This window comes from Argiope bruennichi, chromosome 10 (genome assembly GCF_947563725.1).
Source record: "Argiope bruennichi chromosome 10, qqArgBrue1.1, whole genome shotgun sequence".
Classification (NCBI taxonomy): Eukaryota; Metazoa; Arthropoda; class Arachnida; order Araneae; family Araneidae; genus Argiope; species Argiope bruennichi.
The window spans coordinates 19,767,659-19,792,684 of record NC_079160.1 but is presented as its reverse complement, the minus strand read 5'-3'; the positions used below and the strand labels follow the sequence as shown (position 1 = coordinate 19,792,684).

Here is a 25,026-nt window from a genome sequence, read left to right as displayed (position 1 = left end):
TGGCGCTCTACAGGCCAGACCGTTTGACATACAGCTACCAAATTTGGTACATGTATACCTTGGAGGTTGGGAATGTGCACCTGGGGTTTCTTTTTTCGAATTTTTAATTAGAATTTTAATTATTAATTAAAAACTAACTTTCCCGCCAAAAAAATCTTCCATTTTCCCCACCGCCAACTTTTCCGCCAAAAAAATCTTCCATTATATCCAGCGCCAAACGAGAAAGGCTTCAGTTTTTTTTTTCTCCCAACAGTAATGAGGCTAGGGTTAAAAGTTTTCGGCGGATTATTTCAATCGGTTCTGTTTATTTTCTTAATGTTTGATGCATTTAAAATTGAACATTGTTAATGAATCAATCTTTCAGATTCATTCTGAAGTACTTTTGAATTAAAATAAAACAGAATAAAGGAAATTAAAAATTTCTAATCCGCATAGCGTTACCCCAACTGGCGTAGAAAAAATCACGTATTTGCGTTACGTAACCGGCGAAAAAATTCACGCATGCGCATTCTGTTCTGATGGTTGCCATGACAACGTTATCAATGGATGATTTAAATTATTTTTGGGTTAGTTCCATGCTTTTGTAAGTAAATTGTATTTATGTTAGTTATATATTTTTTGTATATGCTTATAGTTTTAAGTACATCGTTTTTTAAGTAGTTTTTTTAAAACCTGTTTTCAACCGTTTATTTTAAACGATTCGTTTTATTTTCTTAGTGTTTGATGCATTTAAATGTAAACATTGTTAATGAATCGATCTGCTCATAATGAATCTAAGAAAATTTTGTTGACCAACTCTTGAGATATTACATAAATTTAAAAAGATATTCTTTAGTGCCCATAAAGTTTAAACGCTGAGTGACTCTATTTTCAGTAATCAGATTATAAAAAAATGCTTTGTTTCAGTAAAAAATATTATTATATTAATTGAAGATAAATTCTTTCCACTTTAATTTAAAGCATAAATTCTACGGGTGCTAACAGAAAATGAGAGAGATACATATTACGTTATGACTGAAGGCCTTTATAATATTATGAATGAATTATATGATAATCAAAATTTGAAGTTTTAAAATACTTTGATGAAGAAGCTATTAAAGTAGAAATTGCATAAAATATTTAATTATTAAAATTTTAACGAACATTAAGATTGGCGAACCGGCTGGTCGCCAAAGGCGGCTAGTTTATTAATAAAGAAGAAATTATTTATTAAGAAAGACTCAAAATACATATCAAAGAAAAAAAAACCCTCTCACATTAATATGATGAATAAAGCTTGAATGCATTTAGAAAGACATCAAGTCTCTATATTATTTTTTTTTAATCTGCAATAGGCTCAATAGAACCCTTAAGTACAAGGGTGGATTTCTAACTAAATGGTTATCTAGTTCTGCTGGATTCAGAGGACTGCAGCAAGCCATTTAAAAAAAATAATATTAACCTAGTTGCCAAATAAATAAATTTGTAAAGAATACAAATTATATTCTACAAAATGTGTTACAAATACAATGTGTGTTTACATTGAATTATTAAGAAAAGTATTAAATAAATCAAAATGCAACTTCTAACTTTCTAATAATATGTTGAAATAATAATTATTCATGTAATTGGTTAATTATTTTGCGTTTGATAAATTATGCAAAATATTAGTTTTTAATGTTATTTAAGTTAGAAGTTTTTTTTTCCACATTATCTGCCAAAATAATTAAATTTTTCATTTACAAATATGGAAATCATTGATTAATAATTATGGTTAATTTTTAAAGAATTTTCTTATTTATACATTTTATGTATTAGATAAATAAAAACGAAGACATTTAATTAATTAAATAAGATTAAAAATTAAAAAGAAAATAACAGTATGTTGAAAGGGAAAATTAACTAGTTATTAAACGAGGAGCCTCACAATGTGCACTGCCTGGATTGTAAACTCCCTAAATCGGCCAATGACAAATTTCACCACAGTTTGCTTAGTATTGCTTTACAAACCCATTTTAATGAAAAAACAAGCAAACATAGTGTTTATTTTCATAAGAAAGCCTAATTAAAATAAATTCGGGCAAATAAGCCTGAAGAAAAAAGAATGGGATGCGAGTAGAAAAAAATGACAGAAATGCTGAAAAATTCCAACTGATTTCTGAAAGGACTAATTTTAGAAATTTGGTCACTTTGCTTTTTACTGGAATTATTTCATGCAAGAAAAAAACACATTAAATTGAAAAAGAACAAAATAAAAACTGAATAAGATTTTGAAATTTTTAATTATGATTTGAGGTCGACAATTGAATTGAGCCGCTCCCCCCACATGAGCATGAGTGCACTTGATCCATAGCAGCACATTTAACAAGCTCTAGACTCATATATAGGGTGGATCTTTTGTTGAATTGTTAACTAGTTATAAGAATATATAATATAATATACTGGTATATATCGAACTTGGGATTATTCAGTGCAATTCAGAATACTTTTGTACAACTTTATTTAAATAAAAATACATACATTAAAACTGTCCTTTATATATAAAATTTGATCTTCAGCAAGTATTCAACTAATTACAGTTCATAATTCTTTCATAAATATTTGTCCATGAAAAATAAATACACTTAAAAATAAATATGCTTATGAAAACATCTTTTGAAAGCGAAAAACAACAACAACAACAACAAAAAAACTAGGCACATATATCTCTATTAATAATAAAGATTTAATGAGCATTAGTCCTGCTGAACCAACTAGTCATAAAAGACGGCTAGCAATAAAGATGTACAAACGTGTGTATGTTGGATCTCTAAAGATCAAACCATCATATCCAAGATTACCAAACTGGTATATATACATATTGAAAGATGGAAATGTGCAAATCAAACTGATTTTCGAAACATTTTAATTAGAATTTTAGTTAATTAAAAATAACAGTGAGTTTTGACAAATATTACTGCACAAAAATAAATTTTACAAAATTGAAAAGTTTTTTTTTTTAATGATACCAATTTAATAGTTGTGCATAGTGTTATTTTAATAGTTTGAATTTTGACAATTAAAAAAAAATTCCAACAGTAGATTACTTCGTAGCACTGAAATTCAAGCTGTTTTCATTATTTCATCACCTGATTTTTTTCCTATTGTTGAAAGCTAAAAAAGACTGATTAGGTTTAATATCTATATAGTTACAAGACGCCGAAAAAAAGGGAAGTTACATTATGTTATTACATTAAAGCGCTATGATATCATAAGATGGGTTTTCATAAGAAACATTCAAGTACACGATGAATAAAAAGTATGCAAAACAACTAAAATAACACAGTTTTAATTTCTGACAATTTGACATAAACATGTGCTCACTTCTGGTCCATAGTACGGAACTCCGGTCACAATTTCAGGCGACGCATAGAGAGGACTACCACAGTATGTATTCAGAAGATTCTTTTCATCAAAAACATTGGATAAACCAAAATCCGTTATCTGAAAAAAGATGCAACACATTAGATAATTATAGAATACCATACCGAGTATAAAGTAAAAATTAATTAATTAATTTTCTGATTAGATAGCATTTTATGTAAGTCATCCCGTTATAATAGATATTCAATTTTTTAAACTTCAATGGCTTATTGATATTTCATCACACCAGAAAAATTAAAAAGAAAAAAAGCACGAGGCTTTCTTTTACAGTCACATCACGTAATATTCTAAGTATCCAACAAATGTAATGAAGATATAATCCAACATTCAACAAGAGGCGATTCATTTAGGAATATGCGGAACTGCAACTCCTTTCAGTATTAAATATAATTATTAATTATTTCGTCTGGCAAGTAATGTTTGGAAGTACATTAAAGGAATATTACAAAATTAGTCTTAACATTCATTCTGAAAACAAGAACAACAACAACTAAAAAAAAAAAAAAACGTCACTATTTAGAGAAGAAAACTTTTAAAAGAAACTGCTTCTTCTATTTTTTAATATCATTTCTTATGAATTGCGCACACAGAATAATACATGTTACATATTCTGTTTTTTCAGTCTTCCCATGTAAATGGAATGCCGTAACTAGAGTAACTAACTGCCATCTGGAGGATAATTTGAACTTTTTGCCACCCCCGTAATCACCACTGTTCCAGTAATGTTAAATGGCATCCAGGGCATAGAATTATCTTTTTTCATCACCACATATTTGTCTCACAGCAGACATAAACATACTATTCACTTCAGGAACCAGAAATTATCACTTTTAGACGATTTTAAGCAGCATCGGGGTGATGCGCAGTAAGTAAGATGAGCACATTTACAAAATGCTTCGCTAGACATACATTTTTGTCTCATTAGATATGGTTTCTTTCTTTTATTTATTTATTTATTATTATTTGCTTATCATTTCAAACCGAAGTAATTTTATTATAACTCGAAATTTATTTCATTTTTTTGTTTATATTCCCATTTTAATTTCGAGCATTATCTTGCAATTGAATTGCTACGCTACCTGATTCTACTGATAATCGGGATTCCCTATTGCTACATAAAATGCAAATGTCTACTCCGCACTCTTTCATCTCAGCCCTATTTTGGCGACATCAACGCCCTGTGGCGCATGCGCTAAAACACGGGAACAGACAGTACTGACGTAATAACGATTTGTCTCTGTTTTCCCCAGACTAGCACACGGGTCATTAATATCCCCCCCCCCCGCCTCCTTTTCGCCATGGCACAGAAAGGAGGTACTGTCTGCTCCGAAGATTTTATACCAAACTGCAAGAATTTTTTTTATCTCTCCTTTTCGGAAATATTTCTTTTTAGATTGACTTCAAAAAAAAAAAAATAATAGGTTAGTAAGTGATAAATAAAAATTAATTTAAAAAGGTTTTTTTTTCTAAATCATAAATCCGGGATAGTTGGGAAATTACAGATAATCCACAAAATGATCGAAGAAGTTTATATATATATCGATATGAAAATGCTTTCGAAGATTTTTTATTTATAGAAAAGTACCATTGTGACTAAATAACAGAGGATTTCTGCAAATACAAGTCGCTGATTTACTTTTTCACAATAATTGTAATTTGTTTCTTGTTTCTTTGTGATTGAAGTATTTCAGTAATATCCTGACGTTTATTAAATATCAGGAGTTTACGGTAATAACAGCACATACCACTGCATTTAATATACGCTTTTTCTTTTTATCTTTCTTTTTAATTGTTGGATTTTGCAAGAGAAAAAAGTGAATTTGTAAGTTTAGCTTTAACTGGCACGATGTATTTGAACTGCAACAGAGAAGCATGAATCGACTTCATCACATTAAACGTTTCAAAACAAACAAACAGAAAAAAACACGTGTATTTAATAAAAATATTCATTTTATATTTATCTGTAGTAAAAGATTGCAACAAAGCAATTTTTATCTATTCATTCAAAGAAAATAGAATAACGAGATCGATGTGACATCAGGATTTTTTTTTTAAACAAAGGCTCTATTTGTTCTAAATTTACTAAAAAAATGTATTTAAATTTCATCATTTAATTTCAAGTCCGGTTTCAAGGCCGAAATGAAAAAAGATCAGAGGACAGGTCACGTGATAAACCAGATATACTACCGTGGAGATACTAAATTCTACAAAAAATGAGTATTTGTTAGTCGAAATTTTTGTACACAGATTTCTACAAATGAGGTTTAGAAATGTAGAAAAATAAAACAGGAAAACTAAACAATAAATGAGAGAAAATAATAAATATAACGACAAAAAAAAAAAAAAAAAAAAAAAAAAAATCAGACTTACTTTAGCATTTCCCTTTTCATCTAGTAAAACATTTTCTAATTTTAAATCCCGATGACATATTTTGTTCTAAAAAAGAAAAAGAAATGAACAATTAAAAGTGCAATCAAATAAAATAAAATGCAAATTTAAATGTAATTACATTTTAAAATGATTTAAGTTTAAAAAAATTATAACATTGGAGCGTATATACACTACATTTCAAAAAATGCAACGAACTGTAAAAGATCTTTTTCCATCTATTCTGAATGATACATATATGTAATTCAACACAGACTATAAATAAACAGTCAAAATAAATATGTATTTTTTGCAGTCGTTTGAATTTAAAATGTTAATCCTGCTTTTTGCATCCCTTACAATCAAAAAGAGGTGTAATAACCGAGATGTAATATAAATATTACAAGATACGTTAATCAGGGCATCTACGTCATGAATAACACAATATAATGTCTAAAAAGTTTTATATCGTTTTCATACAATTCAATATAATTAGAAAAAGAAGCAATAATTAAGAAAATCATTTTGAAGTAGGATTAAAATGAGTCAAGTAATTATTTTAAATCGATTTTTCTTTATTATTATTAATGAAAATAAATTTTCAATTCAAGGGTCTAGAAGGTTTTACTTCTATCGAATATGTGTGAAAGCATAAAATATTTAAGAAACATTCTGTTAAATAGTTTGTTCAATGATATAAATAATGAACCTGTAAGATTTGAAAAGTAATTTAAAAAAAGTTTCAAATTTATTCTACGAGAAGTTATCGATTAAACAGAAAAGTAATTAACAAATTCAGTAATATTTAGACATGATTTAAAATATCTATCATTTAAATACGTTTCACATGTATTGAGAATTTCTTTTCTTGTGAAGTATTTCTAGTCGAAATAGAATTAAACCTTAACATTAAATCAAAAATTAAAAGAAAATCTGTATCTAACAGTAATTTTGTCGTATTTTCGTTGAAAATAATAATATTACAAAATTCAACCATTCAGATTTATTTAATTTGAATTTAATTGAGTATTATCAAGAAAATGCAATGACAATGGTTAAATAATCTTTATAAACCTATATATTTCCATTCTGTAATGAAAAAAAACAACAACCCTCGTTTAATTTACATTAATAATTAAGATATTCAAAATATGAATAACAGTTACCAAGATACATATTATTATGCACAATGAAGATATTTTTTGAAAATATTAAAATAATATTAACCCTCCAGCTGCGTATTCGCGATTTGGCAATCAGTCTATTTTTTGTTGCATCCCGCATTTTTCGCAGTTTAGAGTGTTTATTTTTATGATTACAGATTTTTATTATATCATATCACTATTGTGTAACATATAGTATCGGTTTACTTTGCTTGAAAAAATATTTGAATTGCAAACAAAAGAATTACGCAGCCAAAGGGTTAACTTCCATCAATATAATAATTATTTTTGCGTTTCCAAAGTAATGCAATATGCTAGAAAACATCTGAAGAATAACATATAACAGCGAAGCGTAGTATGTTTAATTATATATCTATTTAGATGACACAGATTTTTCATGAAAAAAATGAGTGAAATTATGTTCAGGATTTTGATTGTTGCTTGGTATTTCGAACATATTTTTTAGAAACATTTCAAAATATGAGCACACGTTGTTTACCGCCACATCTAAAATAACAATTTAATCTCTTATCCAAGCAGTTACAGTGAAATTATTTTAATGACATTCACAATACATTCCAATATGAAGACACAAAAAGAATGAAAAAAAAAAATGAATTAATACTTTATGACAATAGTAGACCGCTGAAGCTATCTGGCGAAAGATCCTCCTGGCTTCGTTGTCTGAGAGCACTTTTTTCTCGAAAAGATAATTGAAGAGTTCCCCGCCGGCTGCAAACTGCATTACCAGAACGATCTTCTCTTTATTTTCAAATACTGAAAGGAAAAAACCATACATAAACGAGATTAGAGAGAAAAAAAATATTCTTCCTATAAATAAAAGTAAAATTTAAAAATAGTTTGTACTAATCAAAATCCAGATTTTGTTATAATTTCGGCATTTGCCTTTTTTATATTAATGATTATCTGCAATTAAAGATAAAATACTATAATTATTTAATTTCTTTTAAAAAGAATCTTTTGGCATTATTTTTAAAAAAGAATCTGGCATCTTTTTTAATTATCTCATTTACATGCATGCGAATGAGCAGACCAACAGACGGACAACACGTAGACGGATGTGATTCAAAAATTAGACACGGATTTACACTTCAGATGCTGAATATTTTAACTAAATTTATATATTGTTTGCCAACGGATTCCAAAACTCTCCACGCTTTTGCGCATGCGTTAGGATGGGTTTAATTCGACAAAATAGGGATGAGAGGAAAGATGCAAGGTGGAAATGTTTACACTTAGCAATAAAGTTAATTCCGGAAATTCGCACATCCGTCCGCGTCTCACCTCTTAATGAGGTAGAATCGTTGAAAAGTAATTGTCTCAGGATACTGAAACGAACAACATACTTTATATAGTTATCCTTTTCACTAGCACTGGAACAAAAGAGATGTGTGTATCTATTTCGCGCAAAATTTGAATTAACTCTATAAATGTAATATAATGTGTAACTCCATAAATGGATTTTTCTGACTTGATAACGTTTGATAATTTTTAGATTCGCCAAAATCTCATTTCATATTATTTTTTACGATTTCAATATTTTGAATATATTGCATACGAACAATCAAAAAAAGTATTATAACATGTACTTTTCATGATTTATGTTAAATAATTTATCGAATTACCGGCAAAAATTATAGGCAATAATTTGAAGCTAAAATTCGCAATTTACAGGCAAACGTGTTTACCTGCATTGCAAATCGTAGTTCAAGTCTCTCAGCCCTAAACAGAGTATTTAATGTGTAACAATTGTAATCTTTGTTCAGTTATATTTGTCATCTAACAAATAAATATTAAAATTTTATTTATTAATACTGAACCATAAAGAAGATTTTCATTCCGTACATTACAAATATATCAGATAATTTAAACGAATTGTTTCATTTTATGAATACCTCTACAACTTTGGGCGTATAGAAACTTTTATCAGCTTTGGGACCAGTATTTCGGTACTCTCAGGTTTTAAGAAGTGTTATCTTCAAGTGAACAGTGCAGGTTATATGAAGCGCCAATTTAAATTTCCACTACTTCCTACTGATTTAGATATGAGTAATTTTAATTAACAAAGGAATTTATGTTCATAATGTCTTTGAATAAAATTGTTTTTAATGTGACGCATTTAATTTTAAAAAAAGTGCATTTCGATGGCATTGGCTGAAGTATAATGCAGGCAATTGAATTTAGCATCCTGCTGTTTACCAGAACTGGTGAAACAAATGAAATATCTATTTGTTTCAGGTTCACGCCCCATAGGTGACATTTCTGTCGCGTAAGAAATTTTGTGCATTCGTTTTGTATCTTAACGTTCAGTTGAAGAACTTTTTTCTGTGTTCGAGACGTGGCATCCAATGCTAGTATTGAGAGTTTGGTTTGGTTTGGTTATGTTAACGTCCCGTTTGAAGCAACACTAGGGTTATTTTGGGACGGATCTCGTAATTTTGAACCACGGTCAGATGACGAGGACGACACCTGAGCTGGCACCAACCTCTCCACACCACACCAGCGGGAGGCTAGTATTGAGAGAGGTGTCTTAATATGTGATAGTCAACTTGAAGTGGCACAAATGTGCACGAAAAAAATGGTGTTAACAAGACAAGAGTTTTTATTTGAAGAGATTTACACTATTATTTGAATAACATATATCGAAATTTGTAATAGAAATTTTTAAAAAAATTATCTCTGTGTTACGAGTCGCGTATATGTATCTCAGCAATAAAAAGTGATTTAAATTTCATGTGTTTATTTCATTTTTCACATTATTCATATCTATCCATGGAAACAAGAAAAAAAATATTGATTGTACGAAATTCATGAAATAAGTACCTTCATAAATATGAGTAATGTGGGGGTGCTGTACAGAAGACATGATCTGAATCTCTCTCCGAATCCTGATGAGATCCTCTTCATTTTCAATCTTGCTTTTCTTGATGGTTTTAATAGCCACCTGGAAGAAGAAGAAATATAACATTGAAAAAAAAAAAAAAACACATAAGCATACAAAATTAAGAATAAAAAATATCAATACGAAACTTATTAAGATTCGCCTACTGACGGTTTCAATATAGAAAGTTTTGAACAGAAGAACATCTACAGCAATTGTTCCAAATATTTTCACTTATTCACAATGCAAGTGACAAAAAAAGAAAGAAACAATTTATAATAGCCCAAAAAATATTTGGTAAGTCTAATCCTAAAATTTCAAAAAAGTCATTCTCAATTTTAATGTGTAGATTTAGCTACTTGATGAAGAATAAATTTCAAATTTAATCTTCTTTTCTTAGATACTTATGTATTCATTTTGATGAAGAATAAATAAATAATAATGGATTTCCAAATAAATCAGTAGTTAAAATATAGGTTAATCTGATATTAACCGATCAACACTATTCAAGGGCTTTTTCTCTTTCACTTACGGTTTACATATCTATTTTTTAATTATTAAAACGTGTACATTTACAGAAAAAGAAATTATTGAGAAAAAAAAGAAAAGAAAAGACTGAAAACAACAAGGAATGTTTTCTGACTAACCATGAATTTTGGACACAATTATTTTTAAAAGATTATCCTTTCGTTTTGAATTAAAGAAATTGACCGACGATAAATTTTTGAATAGCTGTGTACATGCGTTTTATATGCTTAACTTGAAGATTTCTAAGGTTGAACCTTGAAAGATGGCCAGGACAATAGAAGACAAGCATAGCCTCTCAAAATTTCCAAAAAACCAGCAAATGGGAGAAATTTGACCACAGCATAACTTTACAGGGACAAGATATCGAATTTCAAATAAACACATGGAAAAATTTATAAATGATTAAAGGAATAAAAAAATTCAAAAAGAAACAACAGTGATTGTAAAAGAAATGAAGGGCCATGTTAAATTATTGCAATCTGCTAGTATTGTTCAAAAAGAAAAGGTTATATCTTTGTGTTATACAATCACATGCAACGTGCAAAAGTGACATACAAGTACTGAATTTACACAGCTATTCTAAGTAAATTATTAAGTGACAAGACGTATGCATGTATTGTTTTAGATAGCACACATAAATATCTGCTGTCTAGTCAACAAGATAAATATTTATTTCCTACAAATGAATAGATGGCTGGTCATGTGGATGAACATGTGAAGATAGTGAGAGTCATCTACATCCTCCACTTTCTCCTTTTTTCCTTTTTTTTTTTTTCATACACGGTTTATAGAAAGTAATGTAATCTCGAAAAGTGATTTAAGATTTTTTTCCCTGTGAACATGATAGTTAAAAAAATAGAACGAATTGTATGACTGAATTGACTCGCGGTGTTTCCATTAACATACTAGATCTAGATAAAAGTTAGCCGAAATTTGTCAGAGAAGTCTGTCCGTCTGTGTATGCATATGACTAAGGTAATTTCAAAACGCAACTTTGAAATTTTGTATGCGTATGCAGTTTTATCAAGTAGATAAAATGACGATCTCGTAATTCATTTGTCTGATTATTGATAAAACTCTAAAACCAGGTGCGCATGATTGAAGACAGGAGGACATACAGACATTTTTTACAGAGTGTTTTTCGAAATCAGGAAAATCTAAATCGTGAAAAATCACGAGTTCGAATTTTTTTTTAATGATTAAAATCCTTTTTATTTACTTTGTTTACAAAAAAGTAAAATTAAAGTCAGGCTCCAAGAGTGATAGATTTGTTTACACGAACACACGCACACGTTTCTTTTATAAGTACCGATAAACAAAAATTACAGGTAGCGTGATACTAAACAAACAATACCTTTTTTTTGATAAAGCAAGAAAAAAATCTAAAATAGTCACAGGAAGGGAAAAAAAATGCATTCAATTTGCTTTACGACAACAAGAACAGCATGAAGAGATGACAGTCGATCGCAGCGATGCTGATTAAAATGCATGAAAGCAAAACAAGGTACAATGCAACTCAATTGAGCTACGATTTTCAGGAAGATACGAGTTTAAAATCTTTTTACTCAAGAAAAAAGCAAAACAAAAAAACTAAATTAATTTTATGGTAGATTTAGCATTAAGCAGACTGGAAAGAGACATCTTTTTTGTTTACTCACATGACCTTTCAGTTTTCTCGAATCCTTTCTTTTCTTTTTTTTTCTTTTTATTTAGACATGGATAAATTTACGAGAAAATATAAATTTAAATGATGGCTTTTCATTAGACATGGTCGGTAGAATTTTATTAATAAAGCACAAAAAGTACGTGGAAAATAATTTATTCCACTAATATTTCAAACATTATATTATTTTACATTATAATTTATGTTCTTTTTGATTGGGCATAAAGACTGTGTTTAGACTGTCAGTTGCCATTTCACAATGATAGCTGAAAGGAGTTTCAAAACGTTATTAAATATCATAATATGATAATGTTTTAGCTTCGTTGCTTTAGTTTACATTAGTTCCATTTTCACATCATTTTTAAAAATTTATACTTTAATCATCGAAACGATAAAGTGGACACAAAATATGTTTTTAATATCGTCGCAATAGGGAAGTGTACAAATGCAACAGTTAAAACATCTCTAAAAAATTTTTTTAAACTTTTCTGGCTTCTATTTTAAAACTTAAAATAGAGTTAGAAAAATTACCAATTAAAAGCTGTTTTTTTATTTTAAAGAGATTTAATATTTAATTAAAAACTAATCACAATAAAAAAATGACTTTTTAGTGAACACCTACTGCTAACGAGGCAACTCTGAGCCAAATTTCAATGCCAATTTTAGAACGTTTTGAGCATATCATGCACGATCAAATTTACAGATAATATCTTAGCAAAAAAGTGAGCAATTTTGAGAATTAATTGGAACATCGCCTTTTCGCTGAATTTTAATAAGATTTCATAAAATAGAACCCAATAAATGGCAAATAAATTGAGAAAAATAGTACGACAAACGGATTTTGTATTGAAACGAAAATTATCCTGACCAAAGACATTTAATTCTTTTTCAAATTTAAAGAGGCAAGCAAATATAAGATTAATTTGATTCAAAACATTTCATTAAACGCAATAATATTTACGTGTATTTAATTTCTTTTCAATTAGCATTAATCAATCATTTATTTTATTATTATTTTTTTTGTATTTATTAAACGTATTTTCGCGTTCGAAGAAAATTTATTGGGCAGATATAAACCGGAGAATCAAAGAATCTTAAGTACCTCTGCTGTAAATAATCAGAAAGTGAAATAAATCGCATTTTACATCCATTTCATTTATGGCAATTAGAGAAATGGGAGAAAAATCTATAAAAGAATTTTCAACATCCGTATTTCCTTTGGATTAATGATTGATACATGGTGTAAGGATAACATATTATATATATATGATATGTTATGATTTCATGCAATAAATTTAATAATTTTTTAATTACTTGAATTCAAACGTAAGAAAGTCTGAATTAATTGGGTTTTTTAGGTACTCCAGTTTAACTTTTATAACTTAACTATTTCAATGAAACTATAATATTGCTTGGAATATATGCTCCAAAAATAAATGATTGCTCAGCTAAAAACTAAGGGAAACCTCCCTTTTCAAATTATATAAGTTTTAAATACAATCTCAAAATTCGTTTCCCCCTACTTTCCGCTTTGCTGCGATGAGATAATCGTTTCCAAAAATGATGGCTTCGGCAAAGAACTTTTACGATGCAAAAAAAAAAAAAAAAAAAAAAAAAAAAAAGAGCTTTTTCCTTACTAACGAAGACATATTGTCATTTAAAGAGAACGCGAAAGAAAATAAATCCTCTAAAGAATTTTTGAAGAATATGTTTAAATTCATTATACTTATCAGTTAGGTTTATACATACGGATGTTTTGATTTATATTCATAAAAACTATTAATTAATAGTATTTTAAATTAAATAAAAAAAGAGCGATTTAAAAAAATTGTTTTTTAAATTCATATTTGCTTCGAAATGCACTTCAAGCAATTATTTTTAAACGCGTATTTAATTTCAATTTCAATATTTATTCCATTCGGATTATTCATCTGCGATAAATAGATTTTTCAAATTACATACCTGAATGATCTCATGAATAACAGAACGAAATTTTCTTAATGAATACGAAAAAGAAGAAATGAATTAAAAAAAAATTCCAGATATCTATTACGGCTTTATTTGTAAACATTTGAAAAATATACAAAATTCTTACATTTATTATTACAGAAACTTTTCCGAATATAAACCATTCAAATAAGAAGATTACTAACATTTCAAGAAATTGAAATGAAACAAAATTTAAAATTTATAACCATACTTCGATAATTTGTATAATTTACCAAATTAATATAGCGTCAAACGATTGACAGAAAATTTATTTAAGTATTCATATCTTTGCATTCTTATTATTTGAGAAATATTTTTAATATGATTTATATAAAACGGTATATTTTATTTTATTTCAGAATATCCATATATTCGAAAGGAACATTCATTTTTTGATTAAACAATAATAAAAGAATACATATTAATTATGAATATTAAAATAAATATTAATCAATCAATATTTTTTATAATATATATTAGTGGACATTTTAACAGAAAAAATATACAAAAAAATAAAGAAATAAAATTTTAAATATGTATATTAAAAATTTTTTAAGTTTCATCCTAAATAAAGCAGTCGAAAACCAATTCATTTATCTGTAACATAAAATGAAATTATTATTAAAAATGGCAGTAATTATAGTTCCACATTAAGAAAAATAGTGTGACTATAGCTTGCTAATTTCCTTTACAAAAAAAAAAGTAAGTGTACTGCCATTTTTGCCAGAGTATTTTCATAAAAGAATATATATCGATGAATATTTTTTAAGGTGTAATACCGGTCCAACGAATACGTCATTCAAAATACAAAAAGTTGCGCAGAAGTGAGCGACCTACACCTCAACGCCTCTTCGAAAACCATTTCAAGGTTACGAGAACAAGAAAGCCAGCCGCACCTGTCGCTTTATTTTGTTCGTCCACAAATGGATTCTAAGCTTCCGAATGGGTAGACGGGGGGACAGAAATGGGAGGACAAAAAAAGAAAGAACGTATAATAACTGTGAACAGAAAAAAAAAACAAAAAAACTTTGGGTGTTCAAAAAGTTATGCAAAAACTTGGCAATTTTCTAATTTCATGACCAAAACAGATGTGATAACAGAACAAAGACGCTCACAATCCCAGCATCCAATAATAGTTGGGGATGGAAAAATAAACACATCCGTTCTAGTTGAAAGCAGAATTGTTTGGATTTGGGAACCTATTTTTTTCGCGCTCGCTTTAGAATGTCTAACCAGCATCTATCATCTTGCTCAACGCGTGTCACATTCGTAAATGACGCGATATCCAAGTTATGTTAGTGGCAGAAATGAGCTCATTTTATACAAAAGGAAACACCTGTGAATTTTACAACAATGCGAATGATGATGAAATGGAAAGTTTGCAAAACGTTTTAGTTCATGTAAACAACGACGAAAAATACAAATGCTTTTAATACTTTTTCGTATACGAACTATAGAGAAAGTACAGTAATCGTCAAAAAATTCTAACTCCAGATTTTGACAAATGAACACATTTTAGGCCTTCCTGAGTTCGAAAAACACATTTTTAGAAAATGTCCGCCTGTCTGTCATAAAGATAACTAAAAAAAAAAAAAAAAAAACGCTTTGAGCTAGACGGTTGAAATTCGGTAAACGGTCTTTACACCAATTTAAAAATTTCTATCAAATTTTAAGTAAAAATGAATCAGGGGAAATCTGTATGTCCGGGTTGTTCGAATATAAGTTAACACGATAATTACAAAACGAACGGAGCTAGATAGATAAGATTCGGTACACAGATTTTATATCTGTAGAGTAGACCTCTGCCATATTATGAGCCAAATATAACAACGAGCTGACTGTCTGTCGGCCTGTACTTTCAGAAACATGTAAACGCGGTAATTCAAAAACCCAGTGACTTAAATATATCAAATAAGGCATGGGATTTTGTGACTACAAATGCAGTTTTGGGTCATATCATTATTTCAATCGATTGGGGAAAATGTGTCTAATTTAAATTCAATATTTGAATAGTATTAATCGCCAAAAAAAGTCGCCAAGGATGATGAGAAAGTTTTGGGAAGACAACTCCCGCCGGTTTAAATTTTAAACCTGGTTTTGAAACTAGTAAAAATTGAATTTGAATTCTGTGTCATTCTGATTCTTAATAGAAATAAATAATGCCTCTTCTTAATTTATCTTGATTTAAATATGGATTCCACTATTCATTTATACTTTTTCAGCATGTTAAAAAGTATAAAAGTATGACCATTCATATAATGCCAAAAAATACAATTTTATCAGCGGGTTAAAAAGCAGGATATTTTAGTTATTTCGTGTTTATTGGACTTTAATTTAGAATTCATTAATAATATTACTGCAGAATACCGAAGGCAATCTCTCTCTCTTTTTTTTTTCATTCACTCATAGGTGGCAAAGCTAATAACGAAAATAAGAATCAAAATGAAACTAAATTAACCTTTCAATGACAAATAAGTCCTGAAAACATTAAAACAATGCATTTCTAGTATTTAACAGAAGTACATAAAATTTCAAAACCTTTGCAGGTCAAAAAGTGAGCACAAAATTATAATTAACTCGTTTCAAATTTGTGCAAATATGAAAAAATTGTTGTTGTTGCTTATCCCCCAATTCAACTCAAGTAAGAGATCGGGGAAAGAGGGGTGCAGTAGCTTTTGAAGGTAAGGACCCCTGAGCAGCCGAGGGCAGAAGTCTGACTTTAGCTCATATGAAGACGACACTCACACACTCGCTTGCACAACCCTTTTTTACAAGGGGCTCTTTCATACACCTCACAGATAGAATACAGGGTAGAGAGCAACCATACCCGAACCAGGGCTCGAATCCGGGACACCCTGATCAAGGGAAAGACGCGCACCCCTAGGCCAGGATGCCGGCATACAAAATGAGGTAAAGAAGAATGAGTATATAAAAAGAAACACTGCTCGAACAGTTATTCTAATTGATTTTAAACTAAGGTTAGGTGAGTTATATTAATGTCCCGTTGTAAAGCAATACTAGGGCTATTTTGGGACGGACCTCGTCATTTTGAACCGCGGTCAGATGACGAGGACGACACCTGAGCAGGCACCCTCTCTCCACACCACACCAGCTGGAGGACGTTTGGCCTTTACGGATTTAACGTGCAACAGACCCCCTTACACGACGGTTCTTCGGTGGAATCGGGTCTCGAACCTGAAACCCTACGGCCCAAGAGCCGAGACCTTACCACCAGGCCACCGCGGCCCCCTGAATTTAAACTAAAAGAGACGTTTAATTTTATAAATATATTTTTTGAAGTTTAAATTAAGATGCCCGACTGCATTGACAGATCGATTAAAACATGAGCTTCTTTTTCTACTGGAAATTTATAATACTTTTTTTTGGGGGGGCTTAATAAATACAATAATTTTGAAAACAGAGAAACAAGTTATAAACCGATTTTGTTTTTCAAATATCAGACTGTGTTTTACTCAAATTTATATTTTCGATAAAACTAAGAAAAAAATAATATTTATTTTTTAATAAAATATAGTTAAAAATTGAATTAAAAAATGAATTTTCATTTGAGTGATTGAATCTCTAGAATTCCATGAAGAGTGAAATGCACTTTTAAGAATATCTGGAAATTTTAGATTAAGGTTTTAATAAATTTTTGAATATGAAATTTTTTTTCTTAAACGCCAGTATTTTGACAAAGCAAATTAACTGGAAGATGATTGAAAAATAATTTAACTATACCATTCAATTAAATCATTAAATACATTTTTTATTGAATGTTTATAACTGAAACAAACTGACTAATTTATAATTAAGTATTTATTTATTTAAATGTTTAAATTCACCGAACTGGGACAGTAAACCAGTGGAATTTCGTAGAGCGTAGAAAATAAATTTCAGAAAGTTAAGCAAAATGCTTTTTCGAGCGTAATAAAATCATGTTCTACAACAACGATCATTTCAACATCTTACAAGGTTAATAATTTAGATCTCAGTTACAGCAAACAAGCATCAATTCTACTGAATTTTTTTGTATTCAATTTGTTCGCTTATATGTTGAAAGCAAGTAATCATATAATCAAACACAATTTATAATTATCTATATATAATTGTTAATTAATAGACCTGCTCATGATGAATCTGAAAAAATTTTGTAGACAAATTCATGAGATATTACATCAATTAAGAAATATATTCTTTAGTGCCCATAAGATTTAAATGCTCAGTGACTCTTGTTTTCAGTAATCATATTATTAAAAAAAAATGCTTTGTTTCAGTAAAAAATATTATTATATTAATTGCAATGAATGAAGAAGCCTTAAAGTAGGAATTACATAAAATATTTAATTATTAAAATTTTAGCGAACATTAAGATTGGCGAACCGGCTGGTCGCCAAAGGCGGCTAGTAATATATAAAGGAATCAACAAAATCATTAGCCACTTTTAAGAATAACAAAAAATTTTCAAACTAAAATAGAATAATATATGTCTTTAAGATGTAGTATATTAGGTATTTTCTAGTAATATTTAGTTACTTTATAACTAGATATTGTACCTGTGGCTATGTCCAAGTTTTTCAATTCTATATGTATTGATAAATTGCACACATTTTTTACTTCATATAGTTCATTTTTTTTTCAATCTCTAAGAGATTTTAGGGTCTTTTAATCGTACTTATATTACTGTTCGAAAATTTTTAAATCGCCATTTTTATTTTCGCCATTTTGTATACATATATATATGTGAAGATTGCTTGGAGTTCCCATTCTTGAATATGCAACATATAATTGCTTCCGATAGAAGAATGTTTCGAAATTGATATCGTTAACTTTAAGGTCCGGGTTATTAAAGATCCTTCAGTTTTAACATTAAAATGAATTGGAAATAGATGGCATAAGAAAGAGAACTACACTGCTAAGAATAATATAAAAATGCGAATGTAAATTCTGTCCTTTATTATGTAAGGACAATTGAATAACCATGAAAATTAAACTTGAAGAATGCATCCAGTGAGCATTAAATGTTTTCATAACAAATGCAAAAGATTCTCAAAAGATCACCATATTTTCAAAATAAATGAGCATAGATTTTTTAAAAAAAATTATATATGCATGCCTCTTAAATGTTATTAAATGGGATGGAACAACATGCTTTGCCATTTGGATAAACACTTTTAAGATTAAAAAAAAAATAAAGTTTAAAAAATCAATAAAAAAATGTTTATTTTTCTTAATTTTTTTTATTGGTTGACTTTTGGAGCTAGCTTTAGTTAATGTTAGGATAAATCTATGTTCAGGCTATATATGTAACCATGGTCATCACAAAATCAGCACATATGTCTTGAGTAAAAGAATTGCCAAATAAGATTAATGGCACTTCATCAATTCTTTTGACTTAAGACACAGAATTAATTGCTCAATCAAATGTGAAAATGAGCTAAAATCTGTCATGGTCTAACGGTCAACCTTGTTTGTCACGCTTTCATTTTGTAAGAGGCAAAAACAGAAGCAGACCATTGTGATTTCATTTTTGACCTTAAATAATCAAAACTATTTTTCTTAATTTTTGATATAAAAGTCAGATTCCATTTAGAGTGTAATAAAAGATCCAAAATGGGAACATGTACTTATTTAGAAAGAATGAACAAAAAAATGTTATTTATATGAAACTGTGTAGAAATCCAAACGCGTACGCCGAATCCAGCACCTGTCAATCCAGGGACAAAAATTTGGAACAAAATACTTCATTTGCGTGACAATCTTTTGTTTGTTTGGCAAAGCAGCTGCTGACGGGCCGAAGTGGAAGCTCGTGGAATTCGTGATTTCTTGTTTAGAGATTTCGAAAGAGGATACTAACCTGTCTGTACGGGATCCATACGTATTGATTCAGCCTTCAAAATTATACAGTCCAACTGAATAGTTTAACTGAGACTTTTTTGATAAACATATGAAAGTTTCGAATGTATTTTCTTGAATGAATGCAAGATTTCAAGGGGAAAAAAATGTTTTACTAAAACATGTACATCTTAATTTTAAACCTTATTTAATTTTTAAATTTAGTCTTAAAATTTAATTAAAATATAATATTAAATAATTGAAAATAATCTCTATACTTCAGCATTTAGTGAGGTAATTGCAATATGCAAAAACAATCTACCATGGATTAAAGTTCTATTTGAAAGTTATAATGTACTTTTAATCATTAACATAGACTAAATAAATAAATAAAGTAATTAATTCAAAACTTACTAAACTAAAATGACATGTTTATTAAAATGATTGTAGAAACAGACGGTGATTTCTGATATGTCAGTCTAGGCAGCTGTCTAGGACCGTAGGCAGGTCCATTAAAAAATGTTATTATTAGCCCCCACGTTGCCAAGTAAATTTGTAAAAAATGCAAATACTATGAATTATAAAATATCAGGATTACTATATGTGTTTATATTGAATTACTAAAACCATTAATAAAAATGATAGTATTATTATTTATAATATATTGTAATATAAATTATTCATTTTATTAATTATTTTATATTTTATTTTACTGGCCCTGTAGAATAACAACATTTAATATTATATTTGTTTGAAATTTATTATATTGTTGCAATTGATCATACTAATTAAATGCTTTTATTTATAAATAAGAAATCATTAACTAATCATTATAAATAATTCTTAAGTGTTTCATTATTTTAATTATTTTTTTCTATTATATACATATTAAAAAGTTAATAAAAATATACTTCACAAAATAATTTTTAAAAAAATGAACTAAAATAAATTATTAAAATATCAACCTTTTAAAAGGCACAAGCCATTTTCTTTCAAAATGTGCATTTTACGCCATAATTAGAGGGGAAAAAAAAAACTTATTTATGACCAAAAAAAGTATTGTATTGGCTGTTGTTTATAATAGGGATGGTGACATATCTACCACCGCCCAATACAAGCAATGACATTTTAATGACTTATTCAACAGATAAAATATGAAATACAAATAATTTCACAAATAAATATGCATTTTTGTAAAACTATTTATTAAAAGTTATTTCAAAATTTAAAATATATTAATTAAACATGAAATAAGGGGTAGAAAACCCAAATACAATGTAAATTACCAAATGCATTATTTTCAATTATTCTAGTGAAACAACGTAAAACAAAGAGCTGCACACAATGGAACATTACATTATTTTTGTCTGTTTCTGGTTAGTTCTGGTGCTACGATGTTTGCAAGATATTTTAAGGTGGTGGTAAGATATTTACCACCGCCTTACCTTTAAAAGGGTTAATTTAAAATGTGTTGAAATTTGAAAATAAATTGACCAGTCAGAGGGGAAAGCAGGAATACAAGCGGGGCTTCAAAATATATACTGCCTCTTTCGCATAGCTTAAACCCGCATTCAAACACTTTTCTTATGTTCCAAAGAAGAAGCTGAAATTTACTTTCGCTAAATGCCAAAGTAAATAAAATAATAAAGGAGGGGGGATTTAAAGGAATACAATGAAATATCATTAGAGAGACCTTGGCAATTGGAAAGATGAAACGAATCTACAAGACAGCTAAAACTGAGTCGTCAACACATTTGGCTCGCCCACTCTCGGCACCAGAATAAATACAGCCACGGGTGCAGCGAGACTTCCGAATTGTGCCGGGAAGATTTCTGTGGGGGTGCCTTGGTTGGAAGTTGCAGGGAGCGCGGACTCGGAAGAAACACATCTTGCGGTCGAGGTTATTTCTATTGAGGTTAATAACACCGCAACGAAGGTACCCATTTCTATTTTATCCCGGCTTTCCAAGGACAAAAAGAAAGAGAACTTGCCACTGACTCGGTTGTTTATAGTTCTAGCATTCTTGTTTTTTTATGCTATTTTTCAATTAAGATGAAAGCTGTTTAAAATGAATAACATGACTCATGTATATTAGGACAGATGATGACTCATGGGCAGGATGATCTTCAAAAAGCTGCCAGAAGTCTAAATCGTCAGCAGAGGAGATGTTTATTTTTGTATATTAAATTCAAAATCTTGCTGAATAATAAAAAAAAAAGTTATTCCAATTTTTATTTTTCTATATCAACAAATTGAATTGCGAAGTTGTACAATTCACTAATGCTGAAACAAAACAAAAATGAGAAGGGGAAACAACTTTAATTTAATCATAAAACAGAAAAAAAAAATGGCCGATTTCAAAATGTTACTGATAATTAAGTTACATGTATCTTCTCTATGGAACTAATAGCATAAAAAATTTCTACAATTTATCAAAATAGATTATTTATTTAGTCAATTTTGAATGACCCAGTACTCATCTTGTAACATGTGTAGGGGCATGGATTGATTCCTCCACTTAAACCTTCAGAGTTTCAAAAAGACGCTATGGTATTTTAATCCTTTACACTCGGATGGTGCCTCTCACTCACCATTCAAAATGGTGCATCATTTTGATATATTTATTTAATTATGATTGTAAAAAGTACCTGCAGAATAATAAGACGATGAAAATTAATTAAATGGGAGAATTCAACTTAAAATATTTATATAGATTTATTTTTCGGAGCAATGAACAAATCTTTGTATTAGGTGAATAATTACGCATCGAATTATCTTTCACAGTGGAAAGGGTTAAAAAGAACAAGCGCTGATTTATTTTATAAAAAAAAACCCAAGAAAAATTAATAGAAGTAGCTCTTTCGAGCATGGAAAGAAATATTACATTTTTGACGGCCTGAGTACATAGTGGGTAGTGATACAGCAGTCCCTAAAGTTCCATACCTCAATACATAAAATAATTTTCTATATATTATTTGAAATTCTGCAATATTTTGTGTCCGTTCCAAGACAAAAGTATTTTAAATTCTCGATCAGAACAAAAACATGGTACGAGAAATCAAGAAGCGATCGGTTAATAAAGACTTCGGGTCATACTGATTTTATAACGGACATTAAGAGAATTAAAGATTTTTTTTCTTTTATTTATATTCTTCAACAGAATATAGTTAAAAAAACTGCGCAATGGAACAGAAAGAACACATGAAGAAACACGAACTGTAAATTACTATTGTCAAATTAAAATAAATTAAATTTTCAAGGAAGCCCGATCATACCAGAATATTAAAACCATGAGCTTCGTGACCAAATCACAGAGACCGCATGTTCAACGGATTATAATGCAGGTGATTTATGGACAGCGCAGACTTCCTGCAATAAGTGGATTTTGTTATATTCGAGAAAAAAATAGCCATTCTACCTGATTGTTCTATCTGTGAAAAAACTAGCAACTTCACCATTGAATTTAAATAAACGATAAATACGATATTCGAAAAAAATATCATCACAAGTATTTGAAGATGCCGAGATTTGTCCAAAAATTTCAGACTTGCGAACAGCTTATTTCAGAATTTATTTGCTGAATCGCTTCCGCTTCGGAACTAATTGAAAGTTATTGGACAGGACAGAATGTGGAGAACCAAAGGCACCTTGAAAAATCCAATGCAGTCTTTGAATTCATTGGTAAGCTTAGCAATTATTAATAAAATACAGTATTATTACTTTCATCTAGATTATTCAATCATAGAATACTAGTCACTTTTGGTGATCAGCCGGTTCGCTGGAGATATTGGTTATATCAGAAATAACTTCATGTCCATGATTCCGTCAAATTATCAGGCATTAAAGTTGTGTAGTTTTAAATGCCCTACATATGTTCCGTTCATTGTATATATGAATCTCTTTAATGGAGGATCGTCCCATGATATCATATCATAATTAAAAACAGAAATGCCTGATTTATTTATCTTCTAACTTTAGCCGTATTGTACCTTCACTTTTTTTTAAAAAAATTCTTGCTGTAAACTACACAAATATTAAACAGAATCTTTCTTCTTTAGCTCTCAACAACAGAAGAAAAACACGAAATTTAATATTAGATGAATTAATGAAATCGATTTAAATCTGTAGGCAACTGTTAAAAATTAATTAAAAAAAGATTGTTTCAATTGCCAAAATTCGAGAAAATTTGCACGCCTATTAAAAAGGTATTTAGAAAAAGAAAATTTTTTAAATTTTGGAACGGTATTAAATTTATTTTTGTGCAATAACATTTTGGGACTTACCACGAAGAAACTAAAACTTATTTATTAATTAGTTAATATTTCAAAAACTGTATTAACTGTAGGTCAGGTCTTTACAGTTCAAACGGTTTGACCTGTAAAGACCAACACACATATACAACTTTATTATTAATAGAGATATATTTTATCATCTATGATTTCCTCATTCAGTTATTAATGATGCCATAAGAGCTGCATTTTTAAAAATAATTTTTATAAAGTTTTCTTAATAATAAAAAGGAAATTCGAAAAAATAAATAAAAAAATACAAAATTAACAAGAAATAATAGAATACTTTATAGATACTGGTAAAATTACAAATCTTAGAGCTCACGCCACATACAGCCAAGTACATTTTTCAGGAAGACTTGCGATCTGTATGTTATGGTCTCTCCAATAACTTAAAATGAACAAAAAGGGGCTTACTATCAAAAAAATCCAATTTTAAAAAAAGTCATTTTGTAGCAACTAACACAGAATAACACTAAGTTATAGAAATTTCGATACAATATTTAGCGAAATGTGTAAGATCCTGAATGTAAGGAATGCAACAGTTAGACCAAATTTAAACCAAGAACTGATGAAAAATTAATCTTTATCTAAAAATAGTAATGAAAAATCAAAATATAAAACATTAGACAAGAGACAGGCGAATTCGAGCAGTTGAATAAAAGTTTAAGATAGAAATAAATATTTCAAATAGGATTGGAACATGATTTGGTCTACTTAGTCTATCGCCCAGTCTAAACCTGGATTTCATGCTTTTCTTCACACATAAAACATTCATAAAAATCTACAGACCGATGCGTTTTTCCCCAATGAACAGCTAACCGCTTCATTAGATTAAAAAAAAAAAAAAAAATCCAAACACAACAAAAATTACCCTAGTAACTAAAA

At 29.0% G+C, this 25,026-nt stretch overlaps 1 protein-coding gene across 1 annotated transcript in view; it reads right to left on the bottom strand.

The window, feature by feature from the left end:
• The window catches only part of LOC129987818 (uncharacterized), a 122,498-nt gene that overhangs the window by 20,294 nt on the left and 77,178 nt on the right, over nt 1–25,026 (bottom strand). Inside the window, exons 2-5 of the mRNA XM_056095759.1 lie at nt 9,777–9,897; nt 7,558–7,709; nt 5,773–5,838; nt 3,343–3,462 (exon numbers count right to left, since the gene is read on the bottom strand). Of these exons, the coding sequence (XP_055951734.1) occupies nt 3,343–3,462; nt 5,773–5,838; nt 7,558–7,709; nt 9,777–9,897 (459 nt within the window). The remainder of the gene's footprint in view (nt 1–3,342; nt 3,463–5,772; nt 5,839–7,557; nt 7,710–9,776; nt 9,898–25,026) is intronic.